At 42.7% G+C, this 25,397-nt stretch overlaps 1 protein-coding gene across 1 annotated transcript in view; it reads left to right on the top strand.

Annotated features, from left to right (window-relative positions):
• Positions 1–25,397, top strand: part of DPYD (dihydropyrimidine dehydrogenase) — a 1,498,502-nt gene that overhangs the window by 469,380 nt on the left and 1,003,725 nt on the right. The window contains exon 5 of the mRNA XM_040359980.1: positions 3,798–3,959. Coding sequence (XP_040215914.1) covers positions 3,798–3,959 — 162 coding nt within the window. The remainder of the gene's footprint in view (positions 1–3,797; positions 3,960–25,397) is intronic.

The raw sequence follows: 25,397 nt of genomic DNA, 5'->3' as shown, positions 1-25,397 counted from the left end.
TAGGAGAAAAGGCACCAACATCTTTGATCCATAGGCGAGATAAGCAATAACAGCCAGTACATTAAAAGGAAGCTTCATTTTTCATGCACTGCATTCTGAGATGCGTGGGAGAGATAAGAATTTACAGCTGGCACATTCGATAAAAGCTTTATTATTTATTTGAGTGAAACTTAATGCGTTAGTGTATTAGTTTACCTTTACAGAAAAAAAAATGTAAAGGTGACCTTTTTCCTGGACAATATCCCCAACCCCTTGGTCCCCACTGTACTTACCTCTAGCAATCCTGAGGGCTCCATGTCACAGTGCTGACCAATAAGAATTAATCTGGTCCTCCCTGGAAGCACTTGGGAGAAGAGAGAGAACATCAGGGATTCCCCTGGACTGCAGGAGCCCTGACACCTCAGGATCACCAGAGGTACTCAAAGTACAGCGGTGACCAGGAGGTAGGGAGGGTGTCTAGTGTTCTCCTTTACATTTTTCTGTAAAGTTGAACAAACCCTTTAAATCAGGGGTCTTCAAACTACGGCCCTCCAGTTGTTCAGGAACTACAATTCCCCTCATGCCTAGTCATGTCTGTGAATGTCAGTCTGTTACAATGCCTAATGGGATGTGTAGTTCTACAACAGCTGGAGGTACGTAGTTTGAGGATCCCTGCTTTAAATTCTGTGAACAATTTTAAACTCCCCTTAAGGCTCATACACACAGTCAGACATCCAACAAAATTTCCCTTGGATTTTTTTCCTAATTGATTTGTCCGGCCACACCCATAGCATACACACAGTCAGACTTTTCTGCAAACTTTTCTAAAACTTTCCTAACATCACATGTTTTTTTTTGCTATTTTCTGCTCTTTAGCGCCACCCTTTGGTTAACTTCTGCTATTGTTTGTTGCTTTTAACATTGGTTCTGAGCATGCGTATTTGCACTTTGTCCAAAAGTTGGTTGGATTGCTGTACACACAGTCAGACAAGGCACCATCAGACTTTTGTTGCCGAAAAGTTGGTCCGTTTGCAGACCCAACTTTTTGTTGGATGAAACCCGAAAAAGTTGGTCCGATGGAGCGTACACACGGTCAGACAAATTAGAAAACTTGCAGATTTTGAAGTTGGTTGGCAAAAAGTGTGACCGTGTGTATGGGACTTTACACTAAACTTTGTAAACAAAGCTAGAGCACTGAAGGTCTGTTGGTTGCCAGAATACAAATGAGCAATAGGAGGTCTGTCTGTATATGCAATGTAAATAAAAAAACAGACCTGATCACACATTTGTATTCAAGCAACCAGAACACTTTAACTATGCTGGCTTTGTTTATAAGGCTTTCCTCAAGACAGCTGTATTGCTAGAGAGTTTTTTTTTTCCTGGGATAGTGCATGTGATCAGCACAGGGCCAATTGCCACTGTCCAGACATATCCAGACAGAGGGTCAGGACAGCCCTGCGGCCTCATAGGACAGCTCAGTGCAGTTTGAAAACGTCTCCTACAAGCTTCGCCAGGAACTGATAGAAATCATAAGTCTGCTATATACTGCTGATGAGAAAATGTATTTATCTGTTTATATTTACTAAAATAGCATTTTCATGTACTGTGGAAGACCAGATATAGTGAATGCCGGTTCGGGGTTTAGTTATACTTTCAATTACAAAATAATTTTTGGAGCAATTTACATGATATATTATTTTTAACCACTTAACCCCCGTACCATATTGCTGGTCAAAGACCAGAGTACTTTTTGCGATTCGGCACTGCGTCGCTTTAACTGACAATTGCGTGGTCATGCGACGTGGCTCCCAAACAAAATTGGTGTCCTTTTTTTCCCCAAAATAAAGCTTTCTTTTGGTGGTATTTGATCACCTCTGTGGTTTTTAGTTTTTGCACTATAAACAAAAATAGAGCGTCAATTTTGAAAAAAAATGAATATTTTTTACTTTTTGCTATAATAAATATCCCCCAAAAATATATAAAAAAACAATTTTTTTCCTCAGTTTAGGCCGATACATATTCTTTTACATATTTTTCGTAAAAAAAAATTGCAATAAGTGTTTATTGATTGGTTTGCGCAAAAGTTATAGCGTTTACAAAATAGGGGGTATTTTTATGGCATTTTTATTAATATTTTTTTTTTACTAGTAATGGCGGCGATCAGCCATTTTTTTCAGTAGTAGTTTTTGGGACCATTGGCATTTTTATAGCCATCAGTGCTATAAAAATGCATTGGATTACTATAAAAATGCCACTGGCAGTGAAGGGGTTAACACTAGGTGGCGGGGAAGGGGTTAAGTATGTCCCTGGGTGTGTTCTTACTGTGGGGGGGTGGCCTCACTAGGGGAAATCACTGATCTTCTGTTCATACATTGTATGAACAGAGGATTAGCATTCCCCCCCCTGACAGGACCAGGAGCTGTGTGTTTACACACACAGCTCCCGGTCCCCGCTATGTAACGAGCGATTGCGTGTGCCCGGCGGTGCGCCCCTGGTTACCTGCGAGAGAGCCGTTGTAAAGCTACGGGCTCTCGCGCAGGAGAGCCAACCTGCCACCGTAGAATGATGGCGGCAAGTCGGCAAGTAGTTAAAGAAAGTGAGATCTTCCTATAGGTTTGGAAGACCATGGCAAAATCTTAGTTTATTTGATGAAAAATATATAGCATTTATATTCCAGACCTAATAAATATGCTAGGCTTATTACAATATTGATTACATTTTTTTTAACAAAAGTACAGTTGTCCTTTAAAGGTCATTTATGTTTAATAACATAATTCCATAACATAAGCCTATTACAGTTAACCTCCAGGCAAAAGGCTAAATACACTATTAAAATACATATTAGTCATTTGTCTTACCTGCCAATAGATTTTTTTTCCCCAACTCCCTGTCCAGACCTAATTTCCTACTGTCCCCCCACACTGCAGGGTGGTTTGGGGTGGTAAAAATATGCTATTGCGCTTAATGACCCATACAAGTGAATGGGGTTTCACTGCAACTGTGAGCCACCGCAGATGACTTTTCACAGACCACACAAATGTAAACAAGCATGTTTCGAACTGCATCTGATTCGCATAACATATGAACCGGATCCGCTTGCAATAGAGCCGATTCACACATGTTACATTTTTGAAAAGAGTCCTGTATGATTTTAGGTCAGGTTCTGGTGCAAATTTACACGTGAATAGCACCTGAACTGGTGAACAAAGCTGCACAGGACTCCTTTTAAAAACTGAATGCAAACCGCAGCTGGCCATGTGTGAATCTAGCCTAATGGGGACACAGACAGCAAAAATATAAATAAATAATACTAAAGAAAAAAAAAAGAAAACTGATAGTGGTTCTAACCTCTCAGAATGCTTACAAATCTAAAAAAAAAAGTTTTGCCTTTAGTCATACTTTAGGCACTAGAGATAGGTCACCTACATGCCCACAGCCTGTGAATGGATTAATGATTTCTTAAAACAAAATTCACAAATAGTTTTTGTAATACCTGCCTGGAGTTGAGCTTTAGTGTGTGTGTATTTACTATAAAAAGAGCTAGAAATACTCCACATCATCATGCATAAGCTATTTGCATAAATGACTGTTACCAGTATGAACTGGAGCCAGACGGAGACAAGGGCACCTGGTATCTAAATTTATTAGACGTTACATCTCTCCATATATACAGCTTTATATTTATTCCATATCTCTCTTTCTCATACAGCTAGTAAAAATATCCAGCATAACAACCTGAAAAATGATTGCTTACAGCATTATATTATATCTGTGTTATCATTAATGGGATTTTAATGATGACTTAATTCTGTGTGCAGAATTACTATGGAGCTGCCAGGACTATCCTTTCTGATAACCCGCTCGGCTTGACATGTGGAATGGTATGCCCAACGTCAGACCTTTGTGTAGGTGGATGCAATTTATATGCAACAGAGGAAGGTCCAATTAACATTGGTGGACTTCAGCAGTTTGCAACTGAGGTATGTGCAGACTACTTTTTATCATCTATAACTTTAAGCTTATATGTTGTTAATATTGTAATATTGTTTTTATTTGTGTATATATACTGTGTGTATGCCTGCGTATATACACACACCTATACTGTATGTGTATATATATATATATATATATATATATATATATATATATATATATATATATATATATATATATATATATATAGTTTAATTAATTACACACAGAGTGATATATTTCAAGCATTTCTTTCAATTTTGATGATTATGGATTACAGCTAGTGAAAACCCAAAAGTAGGTATCTTAAAAAATTAGAATATTGTGAAAAAGGTTTCCCGAGCCTTTAAATGGTCTCTCAGACTGGTTTAGTAGGTTACACAATCATGGGGAATAGGCCTGGACTGTTCCCCATGATTGTTAACCGGCCCTTTCCCCACTCTCCACCCTTACAGATCCACTGAGAGAGGGGAGGGGGGAACCCAGCAGAGGTGTGTGTGTGGGGGGGGGGGGTGGTGAGGTGGGACCAGCAAAGAGCATGGGGGGGTTTGAGAGCACAGGGAAGAACCTTTAGAACATGGGGTGGGTAGAGAACACAGGGAGGAAGAGGAGAGCACATGGGGGCAGTGGAAAGCATTGGGGGAGGTGGAGAGCACAGGGAGATCGGTGCAGAGCACTGGGGAGGGGGTGGCAGAGAGCATGGGGGAGGTGGAGAGCACTGAGGGGGTGGCAGAGAACATGGGGGGAGGTGGAGAGCACTGAGGGGTGGCAGAGAGCTGGGGGGAGCAGAGAGCATGAGGGAGGTGGAGAGCACTGGGGGGAGATGAAGAGCACTGGGGGGGGCAACAGAGAGCATGGGGAAGGTGGAGAGCATTGGGGGTGGCAAAGAGCATGGGGTAGGTGGAGAGCACTGGGGGGGGGGAAGCAGAGAGCATGGGGAAGGTAAAGAGAGCATGGGGGAGGTGGAGAGCCAGGGGGCAGCAGAAAGAAGCAGGATAGGAGAAGGAGCAGTGGGGGTGGCTGCATATAAAACAATCATTCTCTCCATCTTCCTCCTGCATTCTCAGAATGCCTGCTTTTCCTCTACCTTTTGTAGGCATTCCAATACTGCAGGAGGAAGATGGAGAGAATGATTGTTATATATGCAGCCGCCCCCACTGCTGCTCCTTTCCAGGTTACAGGGGGGTCTGCGCTCACGTTTTCTGTTATCCGCTGGTGTTCAGCACTTCTCAACAGAACACCCCGGCTCCAAGGTGTCTGCAGGAGGTGTCTGCTCTAGCTCCTCTCCCTTCACAGTCACGCCCCCTGTATCTGACGGCTGATACGGCCGCAGAGAGGCAGAGGGGGTCTCATCTAGCTCCTTCCAGTGGTGCTGATGGCTGAGCTTAAACTGGCAGCTGGGCGGCCATAGAGAGGCTGGATGAGTGGCGCGGACTGAAACAGCTGCCTTGCACTATGGCCAATCCGGGCCTGATGGGGAAGTATGCTGACTTGACAGTTGTCCAGAAGACAGTCATCGACACCCTCCACAAAAGTCATTGCTAAATAAGCTGGCTGTTCACAGCTGTATCCAAGCATATGTAAAGTTGTGTGGAAGGAGTGGACTATGGCTGGTGTCAGTGCTTCAAGAGTCACAACACACAGATGTATCCAAGACATGGGCTACAACTAGGGTTGCCACCTCATCCCTTTAAAACAGAACACATATGAATTACACAGGTTCTGAGGCTAATTTAATTTAGATAAGGCTCCACTTGAGTTCAATTACCACCTTAATCAGCCACAGAACCTGGGTAATACATATGTGTTCTGTTTTAAAGGGATGAGGTGGCAACCCTAGCTACAACTGTCACATTCCGTGTATCAAGCCACTCCTGAACCAGAGACAATGTCAGAAGTGCCTTACCTTAGCTAAGGAGAAAATAGACTGGACTGTTGCTCAGTGGTCCAAAGTCCTCTTTACGGATGAAAGTGAATTTTACATTTCATTTGGAAATCCAGGCCCCAGAGTCTGGAGGAAGAGTGGATAGGCACAAAATCACAAAGTTGCATTAAGTCCAGTGTGAAATTTCCACAGCCGGTGATGATTTGGGGAGCCTACTGGTGTTGATACACTTTGTTTTATCAAGTACTAAGTCAGCTCAGCCCTCTACCAGGAAATTCTAGAGCATCTTATGCTTCTCTCTGCTAACCAGCTTTATAAGATGCTGATTTCATATTCCAGCAGGACTTGACACCTGCCCACACTGCCAAAAGTACCAATACCTGGTTTAATGACATCATGGTATCACTGTGCTTGGTTGGTCAGCAAACTCGCCTGACCTAATCCCCATGAGAAGCACCAGACCCAACAAAGCAGACGGACGCTTTTAAAGCAACCTGGGCTTTCCAAACACCTCAGCAGTGCCACAGGCTGATCGCCTCCATGCCATGCTGCATTGATACAGTAATTCATGCAAAAGGAGCCCCAACCAAATATTGAGTGCATATTATACTGTGCATGGACATACTTTTCAATAAGCCACCATTTCTGTATTAACAATCCTTTTTTTATTGGTCTTATGTAATATTCAAATTTTCTGAGATACAGACTTTTAGGTTTTCACTAGCTATAAGCCACAATTGTCAAAATCAAAAGAAAGACATACTTGAAATATACGCTGTGTAATTAATCTATAATATATGAGTTTCAGTTTTTGAATTTAATTACTGATAAAAAAATTGAATATCATCCAAAAGTAAATTTCTGAGATGCACCTGTATGCATGTGTGTGTATGTATATGTGTGTATATATAATATATATATATATATATATATATATATATACACACATTCACTGCTCATAAAAATTAAAGGAGTTCTCTAAGCTAAAACTTTTAACCCCCGCTGTGCCCGGGCTGTAAAACTATACAAAATAAACTTTCACTTACCTGCCTACGATCCCCCGTTGTTCTGTTATCGCCGCCCGTGCTCCGGTTCCTGTCAGCTTCCTCTTCCTGCGGGTCGGTGACTCACCGTGCGCTCAGCCTATCAGTGGCCGCAGCAATGTCCCGCCGCGGCCGCTGATAGGCTGAGCGCACGGTGAGTCACCGACCCGCAGGAAGAGGAAGCTGACAGGAACCGGAGCACGGGCGGCGATAACGGAACAACGGGGGATCGTAGGCAGGTAAGTGAAAGTTTATGTTGTATAGTTTTACAGCCCGGGCACAGCGGGGGTTAAAAGTTTTAGCTTAGAGAACTCCTTTAAAGGAACATTTTGAAAACACATCAGATCTCAATGTGGAAAATATCATGCTGCATATCTATACTGATATGGACTGGGTAATGTTTTAGGAACAAAAGTATCCCGCACGGTTTGGAAATAAAAAAAGAGGATCAACCTACAGAGGGCTGAATTCAAAGAGACCCAAAAAATCTAAGTTAAAAAATGATGCAACAAGCTAGTCCATTTTGCTGAAATTTCATTGCAGCAACTCAAAAGGGTACTCATAGTTTGTATGGCCCCCACATGCTTGTATGGATGGTGTCCTGGGGTATTTCCTCCCAGATCTGGACCAGGGCACCACTGAGCTCCCGAACAGACTGAGCTACAACTTGTTACCGTCAGATGAACCGAAACATAATGTCCCAGAGGTGTTATATTGGTTTTAGGTCAGTCGAGCTTGAGGGCCATTCACTGGTATCAATTCCTTCATCCTCCAAGAGCTGGCTGCATACTCTCGCCATATGAGGAGAGGGGGCACAGTGCGGCCATAGAGGACACAAGTTGAAAATAAAATGCAAAATATACACAGGAAGATGCTTGCAGGTAAAGTAGCTTGTTTCCAAAAAAGGATGGATACATATTGCTCACAAGCACACCAAAACATTCACAGGCCGCTCTCAATCTCTGGCTCATAATCACACCCCAAAACTTCTGGTGGTGTTGATTCTGGTGGTGATCTTCCTGGGATCTGATGGGTTCAACATACCCTTTTGGTGGCTTGTAATCCCTTGAAGAAGCCAATGTTGGTGAAACATGTTGGGAAAACACACCATCTTGTAACCACTGATTAATTGGAAACCTCCCTAATGGAGATGTACAAGCGCCTCCCAGCCATTGCAATAGGTGCTTTTACACCCAGGCAGTGCACTTGCAGAACGTTGGAAAAAGTCCTGCAAGCATCTTTGGGAGCACTGTATACAGCAATGAATGGGCAGCGCTTAAAAAAGTGGCGCAAAAGCACCACTTAAACGCTGGTGAGCAGCCTCTGTGTTCTCAGCAGTTCTCATAGTATTTCCTGGTTGCAAAGTGATGACATCCTCAAGCCCCACTCAACAACTTCCATGATCAAGACATAGCCACAGGGCCTGAGCCCTAAGGTAATGAACACTAAGGCCCCATACACACGATAGAATTTATCCGCGAATACGGTCCAGCGGACCGTTTCCGCGGATAAATCCTCTCGAGGATTTCGGCGGATTTTCATGCGATGGAGTGTACACACCATCGCATTGAAATCCGCGCCGAAATCCTCTGGCGATGACGTGTCGCGCCGTCGCCGCGATTATGACGCGGCGACGTGCGCGACGCTGTCATATAAGGAATTCCACGCATGCGTCTAATCATTGCGACGCATGCGGGGGATCCCTTCGGACGGATGGATTCGGTGAGTCTGTACAGACCAGCGGATCCATCCGTTGGGATGGACTCCAGCAGATGGATATGTTCTGCATGTCAGCGAATATTCGATCTGCTGGAATCCATCCCAGGGGAGATATATCCGCGGAAACAGATCCGCTGGCGTGTACACACCATAGGATCTATCCGCTGAAACCCATTTGCTGGTATTTATCTGCGGATGGATTCTATGGTGTGTACGGGGCCTAACAGTACCTACTGTGCAGTTGAGGAGACCACAATTTGTTGTGACATTTTGTTTGGTTGAAAAATTTGTGTTAGAATAGCACATAAAATGCTGGCAAAACTTTAACTTATTGAGCTTATACATTTTGGCCCAGATTCACAGACACTTACGCCAACATATCTTCTGATACGCCGCGTAAGTGTACGAATGTAACAAGTGAGATTATTGCGCTGTAAAGTGATATACAAAACAATGTGTGTATACATATACAACCACATACATATATATTGTAATGTTGGGGTGATTTAGCATCTGGGTAGAGCATACCAGTGAGCAGCAGAGTCCACGCCAGTTGTGCTTTTTAAGGGTTTGTTGACCCACTTTTATTAAAAGAAAGAAAAACGTCCATCCAAAATTCCCACACAGGGGGTTTCAAGTTTCTACAGCATTAAAGAAATGGTCAAACGAAAATGCCAAGCCACCTGGCTTTCTTCAGAAATACAGCCCCCTAGGCTTACACTTCAGCCCTCTTGGCCACGTACCAAAGTACCTGTACAATCACTGTACGTTCTCTCAGCTTCTGTGCTGCTCAGCCCACAGCTTTGGGTCCTCTCTCTATACCATGCAGACCTGCATGCTTCTCCCTTGCTTGCCTGGACTCCTCGGGAGTGTGGAGTCCAGAACACTGGTCTTGATTCTACTATAAGCCCAGGACCCACCTGCTCAATCAACCAGCCAGACTCCTGGCTGTTTCCAAAACCCGGTCCCAGGATTGGAGATTCCTGCCTATTTGAGAGTCCTGGGCGACCATTACCAGGACAGGGAACTGGACTATCACAATATGTATATAAATGGGTGGAAAACCACCGTGGGGGTGACACTAAAATACCAGCAAAAAAGTTTGTTGAGCAGTCCTTGATCAAGGACACAGTGCCAAGAAGATCCAGGTACACCAAGATCCAGCCGTATAGAGATACAGTTCATCAATGCTTGATCCAATCAATATAGCGGTGTAAACTTTGAAAAATATTGAAGACACAAAAATAAAAATACAAATAAAAATGAAAAAAGTTCAGAAGAGAGAGGCCTCGTATCCGAAATTGGGTGAAGGACAGAAGATAAGCCGTAACCAAGATCTCATATATACACCTCTGGTGGTCCCAGAAGCTCACCTCAGATCTGGCAAGCTGGACTCAGTCAGCCTGGTCCTGGTGGGTATGGTCCGGGACTAAATATCACATGCGGGTCTCCATACTGTGTAATACATGAAAATACAGGAAAGGCAAATGCCAAATGGTGTAATAACGTCACAGAAGGGGGGTGATGACTATGATCCTAACCAGTGGAGATGCACTCACATGTGGATAAAGACCTGGGGCTCGTCTCCACGAGCACCGTGCTCGTCATTCCCTCCTTCCTCTCCTTTACCAATTCTCCAAACTGCATGCTAGAAGTCCCGTGTCCCCAATGGCTCGCAGCTGACTCCTGGAGTCTAACAGCTCAAATCTTGATGTATGTGTGTACGAATGCGCCTAATTCTTAATAGAAGATATACAAAGAAACACCTGCATGAAGCGCTACACCATAAGGACGGTAAACCACAGTGTTGTCAGTGGTTAAAGAAGTTTCACTAAAACACAATCCGTGCAGCTGTCAACCACTAAGGAGACATGGGCAAAAAGCAAAAGAACAAAAACATACAGCGCACAAGGGTTAAGTGAATGTCACTTTATAGTCTGTAATGTATGGAAAAACATATATGCATGAAAAATTGAAAAGTTGAAAAAATTGAAAAAATTGAAGTAGCCACAAATAGCACACAGGAAAATAGCACATTAAATTTTTTTTATTTTTTTTAAAAAAAAACTAATAACAATAGTCCGCATAACATAAGCAGCAGTTCACGTGGAGATGGTAGAGTGAAAACACATACACTTCGGGGGAGATGTTGGGAATGAATCCAAGTAGTGTGCATACACTTGTATGCAGAGGTAAAACAATACCTCAACAAAAGCAGCCGCTTCTACGTCTCAATGCAGGGAGATGGAACCGTTGGTGGGATGATGACAGCCACACTGGGAGCAGATGTAGAAGTTATATCCATGCAGAGATGGATACTGCCGTTTAAAGACCACTAGCTCAGGGGCTGATGGAAAGGAAACCTTCCTCGCAAACAGAGATCTCCAGCGGCAGGGGAAGTCCTGGAGGGGAGCCACCAAGCCGGTTCAGTGACGCAGCCGCGTCACACGGGAGCGAGGAAAGGGGGATGGTAGCCTGATGGAGTCACACAGAGAGCAGGAGGTGTCCGGACACCTTCGATCCAGCGTCAGGTGACTCAAAGCACCAATCAGTGTGGGCAGAAAACGAGCAGTAGAGATGCTGGCGCTAGTGTCACTGAGAGGATTTCCCGAGTGTCGGCACTACACATCAGCTGCAGTGTGCTTGCTGCAAACATATAGGGGCATCAAAGATTGTACTGGTGAGCCGTGACTGACATGTTTCGCGTGCCAGGACGCTTCATTTTAATAGATCACGCCCACTACATTCCTACTTTGAATTAGGCGGGCTTACGCCGGCCAATTTACGTTACGCCGGCGCAAGATTGGGAGCGAGTGCTTTGTGAATACTGTTCTTGCCTCACTGATATACGTCAGCCTAGCGCATATGAGATACGCTACGCCGGTCTAAAGATGCGGCGCTCTATGTGAATTCGGGCCTTTGTCTTTTTAGCACAGGGGGGATTTTTTATATAATTTCATGCCATAGAATGATCTAGTTGTGAGAAATGTTTTTCCACAGGTGTGCAATGATTCTCTTCTTTATGTTCTTTTATGGTGTGTCTGTGAAGATTCATTATTTTCTGTAATTTCTGCCCTTGCCAGTTTCTTAACAGTGTAGCATCCATGTTTTTGCATTGAATGAAGTTCACAACATTACTGGAGGTAAAGCTGCTTGATCCTGTAATATTAAAGATGCTTTTTGCATGTGAGCAGTGCCGGCCCAAGACATTGTGCTGCCTGGTACCAAGAATGAAATGCTGCCCCCCCCCAAAAAAAATTACGCCCACCAAAATGCCCCCACATCCATTATTTTATATCATGATAACTAAAGTGGACCTATCATGGCTCTATACATGTATATAGGAGTATAAAAAGGACCTGTTATGGCTCTATTTATGCAATTAACCCCACAGTGGAGCGGAGAGCGGAACGGGAGGATCGGTCGGGCGGCAATTAGCCCCACAGTGGAGTGGAGAGTGGAGCTGGCAGAATGGGATGGCATGCAGGCAGGACATTTTCTGCCCCCCTGAAAGTGCTGCCTGGTACAATGGTACCATCGGGTCCCATGGTAGGGCCGGCCCTGCATGTGAGACACCTTTTAATGGGGTGACATGGCTGTACAGTTTGCAGCATTTTGTTTTTGTGAGGTTTGGTTCTCATGTTTCTGTAATCAAAATTAAGCTTCCTGCTGATTAATTTACATCTGATATTGAGTGGCTGCCTGAAAGTCAGCATTGGGGTTGTTGGAATATTTATTTCTGTAATATATATATATATATATATATAAATACTAAATGTAGAACTTACTGGTAACGATGTGCTATTTCTTTTAATAGCTGCAGCATGGAAGAATAGATGTGCCATGAGAGGGAGCGTTGTATTGTTCTTTTAGGCTGCATATGCACAGAGGATACTCTCTTCCTTGAGAAAAAAAAAAGAGGGGGAATCTAATGGAGTTTCAGATAGTATTAAAACCAGGCAGGGGGTTCCAGCCTTTCCCCACTCTGTCCAAAACTAGAAAAACATTTTTGGTTGGACAAATCTATTTATTTTTCCTAGAAAACTACTCGGCATCCCCAACGATTGTATATATATATATATATATATATATATATATTTTTTTTTTTTAATCAGAGGCCCTAGAGAATTAAATGGTGGATGTTTTATTGCACAAAAAACACAATATAATACCCAGTTTTTTTGGTAAAATATAAAAAATAAGGATGTTACACCATGTAAATAAATACCAAACATGTTGCGCTCTAACATTGTGTGCACCTGTGGAATAGATCCAAACTACATCACATAAGTGACAAATTTAAAAGCCTTTACAGGTTACCAGTTTAAAATTACACAGGAGATCCTGAGCTAGAATTATTGCTCTCATATTTTACATATGTGTGCAGGACAGATGTGCACATTTGCATTTGGACACGGGCACTCTACATTTTTTTATTTTTTTTAATTTAGGACAATTACTCTCTCTAATTTTATTTATCAACTGTATTGCTCTCACAAGAAATGAAAAACATCCCTTTGTAAAAGCATGGACCATGACAGTTCCTCTTTATGGAGAGTTCTGGGGTCTATTGGACTTTAATGTTTCCCCTAGTGTGACTCCAAAGCCACACGATTTAGAGCGCGACTTTGGAGTGCGACTTTGATCTGACTTTACACATCCTGAGACAAAGTTGCAACAAAAGTCATATCAAAGTAGTGCAGGAACCTTTTCAAAGTCACTGCAACTTTAAGTTGCATATATTGGAATGGGTGCCATTAAAATTAATGGGCTGTTACTTGTCATGTGACTTTGTCACACTAGTGGAAAGGGAAACGGGGCCTAATGCTGCTTTACTACCAAGAGAGGTAGAATACACGCCCCAAAACAAGGCCATACAAGTTATGTTGCCACCATCCCTGGTATATGGAAAAAGTGTAAGTAACCCCCACAGGTACTAATGGGTTTAATGGACGGGTCATACCAATAGACTTTTACCACAATAATCGCTGCACATCCATTGGCACAGTGCCCCTCATTTTCCTTGCTCTAGAAGCCAAGGGCAGTTCTGATCCCTGAACAGATTTTTTTTGTTTTGCAAGGTCTTTAAAAGGGATAATATGTGGGAAATGTACATGCTTTACAGAGATTTAATATGTATTTTTTTTAACATTTTGCCCTGACATACACTTTAAAGTTATGTATTTCTTGTGAAGTACTATGATGCATTATTGTTTGTCTAAAGAGTATAAAATACTAAGGGCTAGATTCATAAAGCCTGCCCCTAAGTTTGTGCGGGCGTAGCGTATCTGAGATACGCTACGCCGCCGTAACTTAGTGAGGCTGGGGCTGGATTCACAAAGAACCTGCGCCCTAAGTTACAGCGGCGTAGCGTACATCTGCCGGCGTAAGCGCGCCAAATTCAAATTCTGAAGAGGTGGGGCGTGTTTTATGTAAATAAAACATGACCCTACGTAAATGACGTTTCTCACGAATGGCGCATGAGCCATCCGTGAACGTATCCCAGTGCGCATGCTCCTAATCACGTTGCAAATAGTCAATACTTTTGACGTGGACATAATTTACGCAAAGCCCTATTCGCGAATGACTTACGCAAACGACGTAAAATGTTCAAAATTGGACACGGGAACGACGTCCATACTTAACATTGGCTATGCCTCATATAGCAGGAGTAACGTTACCCCGGAAAAAGCTTTACGCAAACGACGTAAAAAAATCCGCCGGGCGCATGTACGTTTCTGAATCGGCTTATCCAGCTCATTTGCATATTCTACGCTGAAATCGACGGCAGCGCCACCTAGCGACCAGCGTAAATATGCAACTAAGATACTACGGCGTAAGAGACTTACGCCAGTCGGATCTTAGCCTAATTTCGGCGTATCTTGCTTTCTGAATACAGAAAGAAGATACGCCGGCGCAGCTTTCACTTTAAGCAGCGTATCAATAGATACGCCAGTGTAAATTCTTGCTGAATCTAGCCCTAAAAGATTAAATCTGAGTAAAGTTTTTGATTGTAAAACAATGTCAGTGATTTCTTGGTGTCATAGACATTTTACTGAATGGTTTTACTTGTTGCCTGAAGTTGCATTTTAATCATTCTCTTTAATTTCTCTTTATGGTGTGATGTTTTGCTGTCTTTGTTTAATTTTAATTTGCCGTCTTTGTTCCATTTAGATGATATAAAGTGGAATGCTTTCCATAGTTATTCAAAATTCAGCTGGCCTCTGATTTTTAACTGGTGTCATGAAGGTATTTCATGAACATTGATTTTTCGTCAACTGTGCAGGAAGCACCAAGCTGTAAAATCGTATTGTGTTGTATGAAGCCAAGGCAGAAGACTCTAATGAAAGCAAATGATTATTGCATTTAAAGTGTTGTCATTGTGTATTTGTATTCATTTGTGCAATGGCTTCTGCTGCAATGCATTTTAGATTGCAGTGTTTTATGGCATGAACCATTCTACTATACACTGTGATGACTGTTGCTTTCTCATCTTTTTTGCAACTAGATTTCAAGTGACTTATTCCACTTGTTTTGCTATCCCATCTAACAGTGTCTGTGCACAGAGGCTACCTTTGTGCTCTCTAGTGATCTCTACGTAGCACTACCCCTGGAGGAGCTGCTGGTTTAGATTTTGGGTTTTGCACGTTACCTCTAAGTTCGTTGTCCATGGGAGAAAGTCTGTAGAAATTGCAATGTCCACACAAGATGTAAAACCTTCAACTGCTAGGTTTTATTTTTGCTGCATAAAACTGATAAAGAAGTAGAGAGTATAGCGAGAGGGGGAAGGTTCAGATACGTTGTACAGAATGCACAAAAAGTATTCTGAGTTCCAATGTTCTGCACTTACTCCTGAGTGGGTATTGCTCACCTGGATAGACCCCTCTCACATGGCCTAGCAGCCGGAATTATGCACGTACAGTATAGAAACAGTCTCTGCCACAGACCGTCTGAGAACAAAGGATGGATAGCCAAGAATCCTCTGCCACAGGATTTAAGTCCTGAACGTCCTGTCTTACAGCAAAAGAGCCTTTAAGCCGATCCTACACGATAGAAGCACAGCCTCGGACCAACGTGGTCCCGGGGCTGAAATCACACACGCTCTTGCGCCAGGAGGTGAAGAAGAGCCCAGAAAAACAGCATCTACCCCTTAAGTATCCCCTCCCAGCATGCACATCGGGTCTACACTCCCACTGGGCTGCTGCTGAGAAGGGTCACTTAACATCCCATGGTTTACCCGAGTTCCAACATGGACCTGAGGTGGTAGCGCCACCTACAGTCAACAAGGGAACATTTCTACCAAGCATAACCCCAGCCAGAACAGAGTCTAATTTACATAGAATTAGTAAAGTCTAAGCCCAACTACTGGCTCGGATGCCCCCTAAATTTACAATAGCACCCACTCATTGGGAGACCAGCGCTACAACTAAGTAGCAGCTTGGAAATATTGACACTAACTGCAAATGCTGGGCTTTGTGGATCGCGACGGGACAATAAAGTTGCGTCGGGTAAAAAAAAAAATACGTGCTGGGAAAAAAAATTCGAAATTTTAAAAAAAACGCGGCGATCGAAAAAAAGGTTTGTTTTTACAAGGTCTAAACAGTTTAGGCCTTGTAAAAGCATCCCTAATTTTACGTATGCAAAATGTAACTTACGCAGAAAACACAAAGCTAAAAAGCTTTGTGGATCTGCTTAAGTAATCATTTGCATACGCAAAGCGGCATTTCGACTCGAAATGCCCCCAGCGGCGGATGCGGTACTGCATCCTAAGATCCGACAGTGTAAGTCTATTACAGATGTCGGATCTTCTGACTATCTTTGGAAAAATCCTTCTGAGGATCGTTTCCAAAGATAGCCACAGGGATACGAAGGCTGAACAGCAGTTCCGCCTGCGTATCTCCTTTGAAGATTTGGCCCCATGTGTTTAAATTTCTGGCAAAATGACAACTCTTGGCCACTTGATTCTGTTTGTAAAGAAGAGGTCAGCGATTTTATTCAGTCATACCAGGCATACAAGCTACAGGGTTCCCCCAAATTCATACTAGCCCCTTTAGGTTGGGTATGAAATTTAAAGGGGACCTAGATTCAGAGGTCAGTACAGTTGCATGCTATGTTCCCAATCATAACCCAACCTTGTTCCTCTCCAATTTGCTGAAAGTTATAGAAACCCACAAACAAGGCACACTGTTAATCTGCAGAGACTTTAACCAGGTGGTGTAGTACTCTTTTTTAGATAAGTAGTCTGTCCCAGTATTCTCTACTCCAAACAAATTGTTTCAGTAACTACTTCACCAACCTTCCCTTCTTGACTCCTATCTCTAGTTTCTAGCTCACAATGCTACCACTGAAATTTCTCTTTATGGGAGTCTTATAAGCCTGTGATTCTAGGCGTTTGTATTAGTCAGGCTTCCTACCTCAATAAGGAGAGTTGTGCATTGCATCAACATTTGGAAGCTGCGATCCAACAGGCTTAAACAGTACTCAGGGTCTGACCCTTCACCCTCACACAGACAAAACCTAGATAAGGCCAGACTGGAGGTAGACCTATTCCTAATAAAATTGGCAGAAAAAAAACTTTTCATGGGCCCAGGCATAGGATATACATGAAAGCAAACAAACCTGGTACATTTCTTGCCCCCAGCCCTGTGTATATTGGATTGCACACTTAAGCCTTTACACTTGAAGCTTACTAGAGACTTGTGCTCCATTAACCCCTTGAAGGTCCTCTGCATGTTCTATTAACATTTTTCATCGTTCAATCGGCTGCTCTTTTCTCCAACCCTAATGTTCAAACATTATCAGCTTCCTAATGTGTAACCCTAAAGAAACCCATTACAGAGTTGAAGGTCCTTAATGCAATCACATCCTTAAAATCCAACAAACAACACAGTCCTGATGGCTTTACAATTATAAAACATTTGCTGACCTTCTATCACCACTGTTAGGCCTTGTACACATGGTCGGACCAAACCGATGTGACTGGTCCATCGGACCGTTTTCATCGGTTCACCTCTGAAGTGGCCGTACAGCCTGATATGTATACACACCGTCAGTCCAAAATCCGATCGGGTCAGAACGCGGTGACGTCAAACACACGACGTGCTGAATAAAACGAAGTTCAATGCTTCCAAGCATGCGTCGACTTGATTCTGAGCATGCGCAGGTTTTGAACCGATGCTTTTCTGTACTAACCATCGGTTTGGTCCGATGGGGCAGTGGTCCATCGGTTCGGTTTTGAAACATGTTTTAAAATTTTGGACCAAAGGAAAACAGACCGATGGCCTATACACACGTTCGGTTTGGTCCGAAGAAACTGAACTTCGGTTCATTCTCATGGGTTCGGTCCGACTGTGTGTACGGGGCATGAGTTATTTCAATTCCCTATAAGATGGACATTCTTTCTGACAGGACTCTTTGACAGATATCATCCTAATTCTGCCTAAATTCTAATTCGACTTCCTGGACCAACTATAGACCCAGCTCCCTTGTTAACCTTGACATCAAAATCATTGCCAAGATCCTGTCTACTCGAGTAAACCCAGTCATTGGCTCTTAGACACATAAGGACCAAGTGGGTTTCATTCCCCTGCGACAAGCTGGAGATAATGTCTGTAGGGCAGTCCTATTGGTGCATGCAGCCCATTTGAGACACATACCTACCTGCTTTATATTGGTGGATATTAAAAAGGGCCTTTGTCGAAGCCTCATGGCCATACCTACAGTTGCCTTATACAGATGGGGTTTTGTCATTGATATCTTCACTATATGCTACTCCCATTTCTAAAATATTCAGGCTATAAATCAGATCCCTTACCTATTCACTGAGGCATAAGACAGGGCTGCCTCTTTATCACCCCTCTTTTGGCCCTGGCTATTGAACCCTTAACCCAAATAATTTAAGCTGATCCCAATATTTGGAGACTAGAACTTGGAGGCCATCACCATAAATTGTGTCTGTTTGCGGATGACATTCTTCCAACCCTCTGCGAGACTTATGGAATCCCATGTTGAGAACTTTTCCAATATCTTCAGATTAAACACTTTCTCGCCACCACATATCTCTTCCTGTAATGACTAGTTTTGAATGCACTTGTAAACATTACCCCCATGCTCGAGGCCTGATTTCCTCCCTATATGTCCAGCTGTTAGCTCTGTCACCTTACATGTCCCTTTCCTATGTGGTCAAAGGGAGAGAGACCTGGGTTTGCAACTGGAAGCAGCAGACTGGAACACAACAAAATTGTCCTCGCAAAATATAATAGCAATGCAAATTATAAAGTTCTTACGTGATGGTATCTCATCTCAGTGTTCTAGAAACTAAGCATCTGGTCACTTAAGCAATGATACATGCTAAGGTCTAGGCAGTCGTTTTGGATAGGGTGAGTATTAGGAACAATTGTGGAAACCATGTGTGGACCACTACCTACGAGTCGACTTTGACAAAACGCTACTATCTCCATGATGCACATACCAGCGTGTAGCTATCGAGTTCCCCTTGGGTCTTCTCATTTGCTCCTCCCCCTGGAGTCTCCTTTCTCTTCCCTACCCTCTCCTGACATTTCCTGCTCTGCTCCCTGTCACTTTTTTTGTTCCATGCACTTTGCATGCCTGCCCCATTTTGGGTTGCCCGCTTTCCCTAAATGTTATCTTCAAAAGGGGTTGTTGAACACCAAGTCCAGCTTAATTGTGTACCTGAATTTTCTGGACACAACATCCCTCCAATATGCAGTAGCACGGTTTGTCTGGGAGACAGTGGTTAACTGTGATAACACTAATATGCTTTGGGTCATATTGTACCTCTAAGTGGCTTTTTAATTGTTTAATTGCCTCCTTTGGGTTGCAGCTCTACTAACCTGATACTACTTTGTGAACCCTTCTGTCTGGATTACCTTACAAGTAATAGTCTGTATTATACTTGTTACCTTTTAGTAAAATACATCACAGCCATGGTGGCAATCTCATTATTATCCACTCACTTTTATCTACTGCATTGATGAAGGCAGAGGTCATTATCCTGCTCTCCTTTCCTGTAAGTGTATTAGGTAAGGGACAACCCTGATTGCCATACAGTGCTGCCCCCTCAATCCTTTAATAAGTTCTACTGTGTACAGGATCACAAGAAGCTGAGGCAGATATACTAGTTATGATAAAAAATGCATTGTTTTGTAATGCATATTTTTTTTTCCTTTTAATTTGGATTTGAATTTTTAAATCCATTCTAATTAAAACTCCCCACTCCCTCACACATCCCTAAAAATCTCTTACTTATCTAAATATTCTGTCACATGACCCCAAGGTGTCTCTCCTGGGAATGAAGACTGGTAATCCACTGTTACTGTCATTACATCCAATGATCTAACATTGACCAGAGATGAGCTTCAAACCAAACCCAACGTGTTAGTTTGTTTTGTGGCTGAACAAACTGGCCATATTTTCTGGTTCACCCACCCAGACTCTGGACTGATTTAAACAAAAAAAAAAAAATTCTTTTTAAATTTGTGGTGATAGCCCTACCACTTTTTTTTTCTTTTTTTAAAGGTTAATGTTCCTTTAAAAATAAATAAACGGTATGTGATCCCCCTTATAGTTTATACCAGAGCTTTAACCAGGCTACAGCCTGGCTGTCCAGGATGGCTAGGGCATAGGGCATGTGCCCAAGTCCTAAGCCAAAAAAGGTCAACATTGTGGGGTACCCTACAAGCTGGGGGGCAGTAAAGACTCCACCTTGCAGGATACCCTTTCTCCATGTTTAGGGGACAAGGGCCTGATCTCCAAATCATGCCACCCAAAAGGGATGTGGGGATTTGTAGAGGGACTTTATTAGAATCTGGAGGCCCCTTATTATAATAAATGGACCTCACATTATATATCAAATACAGTGGTGGCTGTTGGGTTTTCTTTTTTGGGGGGGCGACAAACAACTACGCCACCCGGGTTGCCGCCGGTGACACTAACCCCCCTGCCCCAGTCTGCCGGTCGGTCTTGCACTTTCCCAATCTAGGTGGCGGGTGGCAAGCTGCAGGCAGTGGCTCCAGTGTCCTCCGCTCCAGCACAGAGGACCCAATTTAGGTGGCGGGCGGCGGGCGGCGGGCTGCGGGCAGCGGCTCTGGTGTCTTCATCTCCAGCAGGGTGGCTTTTAAAGTGTGTCTCCTCTCTCCTCCTCCTAGGCACTGGGCATGCAATAGGATAACATGACGTTTTGGACAATTGGAAAATGGGTCTCACAACCTGCTTCCTGATTTGCGGGGAGGAGATTTAGTGTGGAAATGGTGAATATTTACCCGCTTTTGTCACACAACTGGGTGGCCGAGCCCACCATTTTTGAAGCCTATTAGAGTCTCTGGCTCTAAGGACGTGCTTTAAAAAAACACCCCCCTCATTGGAATCCATAGTCCGGCACCCATGCTCCCCTAATGGATGGGTCGCCACTTATAAAATTATAGTTTTGTGCATATTTGGTCAGTGATGTTATCCAGGATCTCTGATATGTCACCAGCCAGCTGTGAATTAACCATTTAGGCCCCATTCACACCTCAGTGTTTCATAGTTTAAATCTCCAAAACGCTGGAAGGAAAAAGAGAATCAATGATTCTCTATGGAGATGGTTTCCATCTCCACTCCAAGTTGCCTGAAGCCAAGCACCTTGAGCTCCAAAAAATTCTAGAGATTTTTTTGTAGCTCAAATTGGGCAGATTTGCGTGTTTTGGCATGTTTTTATCCCCATAGAAATTTAATGTAAATTCATGTTTTTGCGCGCATTTGCGTGTTTTATCACGCTTTGTTGCACAATTTTATAACCTTAAATACATAATAATAATATACTAAAATCATAATAAATGCCAAAACCCCCCAAAAAGTTATACCACAGTGTGCATGCTCCATCGAAGATTTGCTATTTGAATTTCCGACAACAAATGTTTGAGAGCTGGTTTTCCATTTTTCTGACAGCAAAAGTTCCTGTATGCAATTCCGATGCACAAAAATCCTACGCATGGTCAGAATCAATTTGACACATGCTCGGAATCCTTGAACTTAATTTTTCTTGGCTCTTCGTAGTGTTGTACGTCACCGCATTCTTGATGTTTGGAATTTCAGACAACATTTGTGTGACCATGTGTATGCAACACAAGTTTGAGCCAACATTCCGTCGGAAAAAAATTCCACGGTTTTGTTGTCAAATTCCGATCGTGTGTACGCGGCATTAGGATTAAGCTGTCTAGTTATTTATCATTATTTTATTATTATTTTTATTTTTTAAGTGTTAATATTGGGAGTTAATTATTTACTGATTATTACACACTATTAATTGTGTATATATTTATTTATGATTATTTGTATTGATTTGTGTATTTATTTTAAATGTATTTATTAATTTAGTAGTTTAACCGTTTTCATCGGTTTTCATCGGTTTTGTCAGATCGTGTGTACAGGGCCTTAAGAATCACAGCATAGCCGGGCGTGTGTGCGCTCCCTACCTAGAAATGCAGAATCCTGTATATATACAAGATTCTGCTCACAACAGCCTTGTATTCTATGCATTAAGGTAAAAAACCTTCTGGGTGTAGCCTCACTTAGTAAATAGAAAGTGATTCAGCGCTGGAAAATCAATAAAAATTAAACTAAAATGCAAGCCAGCACTGTAGATATAACTCAAAAATATCTCAAAGTGAATATGTAGAAAAATAGTGCAGCGCAAATAATACAATAAATACAATAATAAATCAATAAATAAATTTGGTAAAGTCCATAAAGTGCAAAGTGATAAAAGTGCTCCAAAATCAATGGTGATCAAAGGTGCAAATAATCTTCAACAGATCCGTGATCCACAGGAAAGGGTTAACCTCCACCAAGAGAAAAGGGTGGCCTCTCACCTCAATAATTCGACCTGTGGCTAGGTCAAAAGGCAAGAAGCAAAATCTCCAAAGATTGGTAATCAGCTTTACATGAGTTCAATTTCCAAAGAATCCACCAGATGGCACCAGCGGGCAATAAGCAAGGCAACACTCTCCCATACAGCAATAACATGGACCGAAAAGGAGTAAGAAGGACAATTCTAAGTGCTAACTTCTTAAAACGTTTAATGAAATTTAAAAGCATAAAGTAAAACACTCACATAATCCTGCACTCATAGACCGAGTGCAGGTATAACAGCAGTTACCGGAACGAACGTCCGGATCAATGTACACAGCTTGTTGGGTCTCTGTGAGGCAAACGCGGATGACGTCGACGTAGCTCCTCCCCCTCGTACGCGTTACGTCCCAAAGTGGGCGGGACTTCATCAGCGTGGGGCGGGGATCTCCGTGAACGTCCCGCAGCGCAATAAATACCATGTGGTTGCCATAGCAACATTCACAGGGACTAGTTAGCCAGCGCCATCTTGTGTCCACACAGCAGAGTACAAGATAGATAAAATATTTATTGAAGGGCCAAAAAGTTATAATACTAATAGCCTAAGGCTGGCGCCATCTAGTGTTTAAAAATTAAAACACCAGACAAAGGATAATAAATCCTAATGTACATCAGCCAAGCAGTATAAAATTAAAAAAACAAAATAGATAATATAAATTAGACGTCAGCCGCCTTTACCTCTTCCAGACCTCAATTATCACATGATCATCATCATAAGAACCAAGCAGTAATTACATAATTCAATAAAAACAGATATATTATTTTAAAAATATAAAAATACAAATAGAATTTATATATAAAAATCATATATAAAAAAAAATATAAAAATCCCCAATACATTTCTCAACGATTAGATATAAAACAGTTGAGATCAAACTCAACGTTTAATCCCAACGGCACTGAAACCTTCATCTCATAGATCCAATAGGATTCACGACGACTTAATTGTCTAATGTAGTGACCCCCTCTCCAGTGTCTAGAGACCTTCTCTATACCCCAGAATTTGAGGCATTTGGGGTCTCTTTGATGATGGTCTCTAAAGTGTTTAGATACACTATGGGTCTTGATGCCACGTTTTATGTTGCTCACATGCTCGCCCACTCTCACGTGCAGCTCACGTGAGGTGCGCCCTATATATTGTAACCCACAGTCACACTCGAGCATATATACTACACCCTCTGTGGCACAGGTGATTAGCTGCTTTATCGGATATTCTACGTGGGTTACATTAGAAGTAAAAGTTTTACGTTTTTTAATGTTCAGTTTAGCATGTTTGCATGTGGCACATCTGCCACAGGCATAGAACCCTGACAAAAAATTAAAGAGCCGAAAATGTAATTCAAATCTATCCGGACATTTCACCTGCTACCCTTGATAGACGCAGAGGCCTGAAGGAAGTTACAACGATCCTTCAAACTGCCAGGATTCGCTACAAGTGGGGATTTCCCTTCAAGCTCACTATCCCCCACAATGGCACGACATACACCGCAATGTCCCTGCTGGAAGGACAAGAGATCCTCGTGAAGCTAGGCCTCCTGGATGCTGCAATGATCCGTCGTCCCCCCTCCACACCTAGACCTGCTCCAATCTGGCAAACACCTCCACCTCGTAGGGATAGAAGGAGGATCAGATACGACCCTGGTGACAGAAATCTTAACTAGCCAACTACAGACGCCCTAAACTGGGTTTCTCTACGTTTATTCTACGGCAACTACTACATTGAAGATGGAACTATTTTTTCTTTTCGGATATTTTGTTTTTTTTTTGTTTGGTTTTTTTTTCCATTTAATTGAAAAGATTTCCATCATTCCAAAGGCTCCCCCTCTGGTGTTCGTCCCTTGGAGCCGCGTCATGCTCTCCCCACCCAGCTAAATTGTGACCGTTCACCCCTTGAACTAGTGATTGCGCATTTCTCTTTCACTAGTTAGGACCTGCTGGGTTCGAGACCTAGCTGTCTCGTTTGGTTTTGATTTTCTTATTATCAGGTTGTGTCCTTATCTACCTGATCCGATGCATATGTTCTGCACTCTATTTTTCTATGATTTCTTTTGTTTTATGTTTTTACGATGTTGTTTTTCAGGCAAGTCTTACTTTTATTCAGGTCAATGGTTTACTATGGATATGATGGGTGTCCCTTATCAACAAGGTTTGCGTAATGTACTAATGTATACTCTAATAGATGTTCCTTGCCTTTTTTTCACTGTGATTCTGCTGGTGGGTGGGGTGACTCCCCTGTCAGTTGGTAATTTGGGACAGAAACTAGTTGGATCTTTTACCTTAGGCCACTTATCCCTGCTTATAGACCACACTCCCCTTTCTCATGCCAGTTACATGTGTGTCACATAATGTGAAGGGCTTTAACTCCCCGGTAAAGCGCCGTAAGGCCTTTGACATGTACAAATCCTTAGGAGCCAAAATTCTCCTTATTCAGGAGACTCACTTTGCCCAATCCTCCCATCCTAGATTCTTCCACAGACAATTCCCACAGGCCTTTTACTCGCTTCACTCCTCTAAGTCTAGGGGCGCTGCCATTCTCTTGCACTCTTCCTTTCCTATGGAGGTTGGGCAGGTTGTTAGAGACCCGGAGAGTAGATATGTAATAATTAAAGGGCGGGTAAATAACAAAGAATTAACTATCGCATGTGTTTATGCCCCTAATGATGCCCCCGTTTCTTTTTTCAACTCCTTTTTTGCAGTCCTGACACAACACCAGTCCCCACACATGATAGTAGGAGGAGATTTCAACATGGTTGCCAATGCTAACATGGACAGGTGCACCACCGCGAGCCATGCTAAGGCTTTTCCTAAGACCCTGGTAAGACGCCTTTTTGACCACCAATTGGTGGACGCATGGAGAGCGCATAATGTAGGGGTTAAAGAGTTCACTTTTT

Source organism: Rana temporaria, chromosome 7, assembly GCF_905171775.1.
Source record: "Rana temporaria chromosome 7, aRanTem1.1, whole genome shotgun sequence".
Taxonomy (NCBI): domain Eukaryota; kingdom Metazoa; phylum Chordata; class Amphibia; order Anura; family Ranidae; genus Rana; species Rana temporaria.
This window is presented reverse-complemented; position numbering and strand designations above follow the sequence as displayed.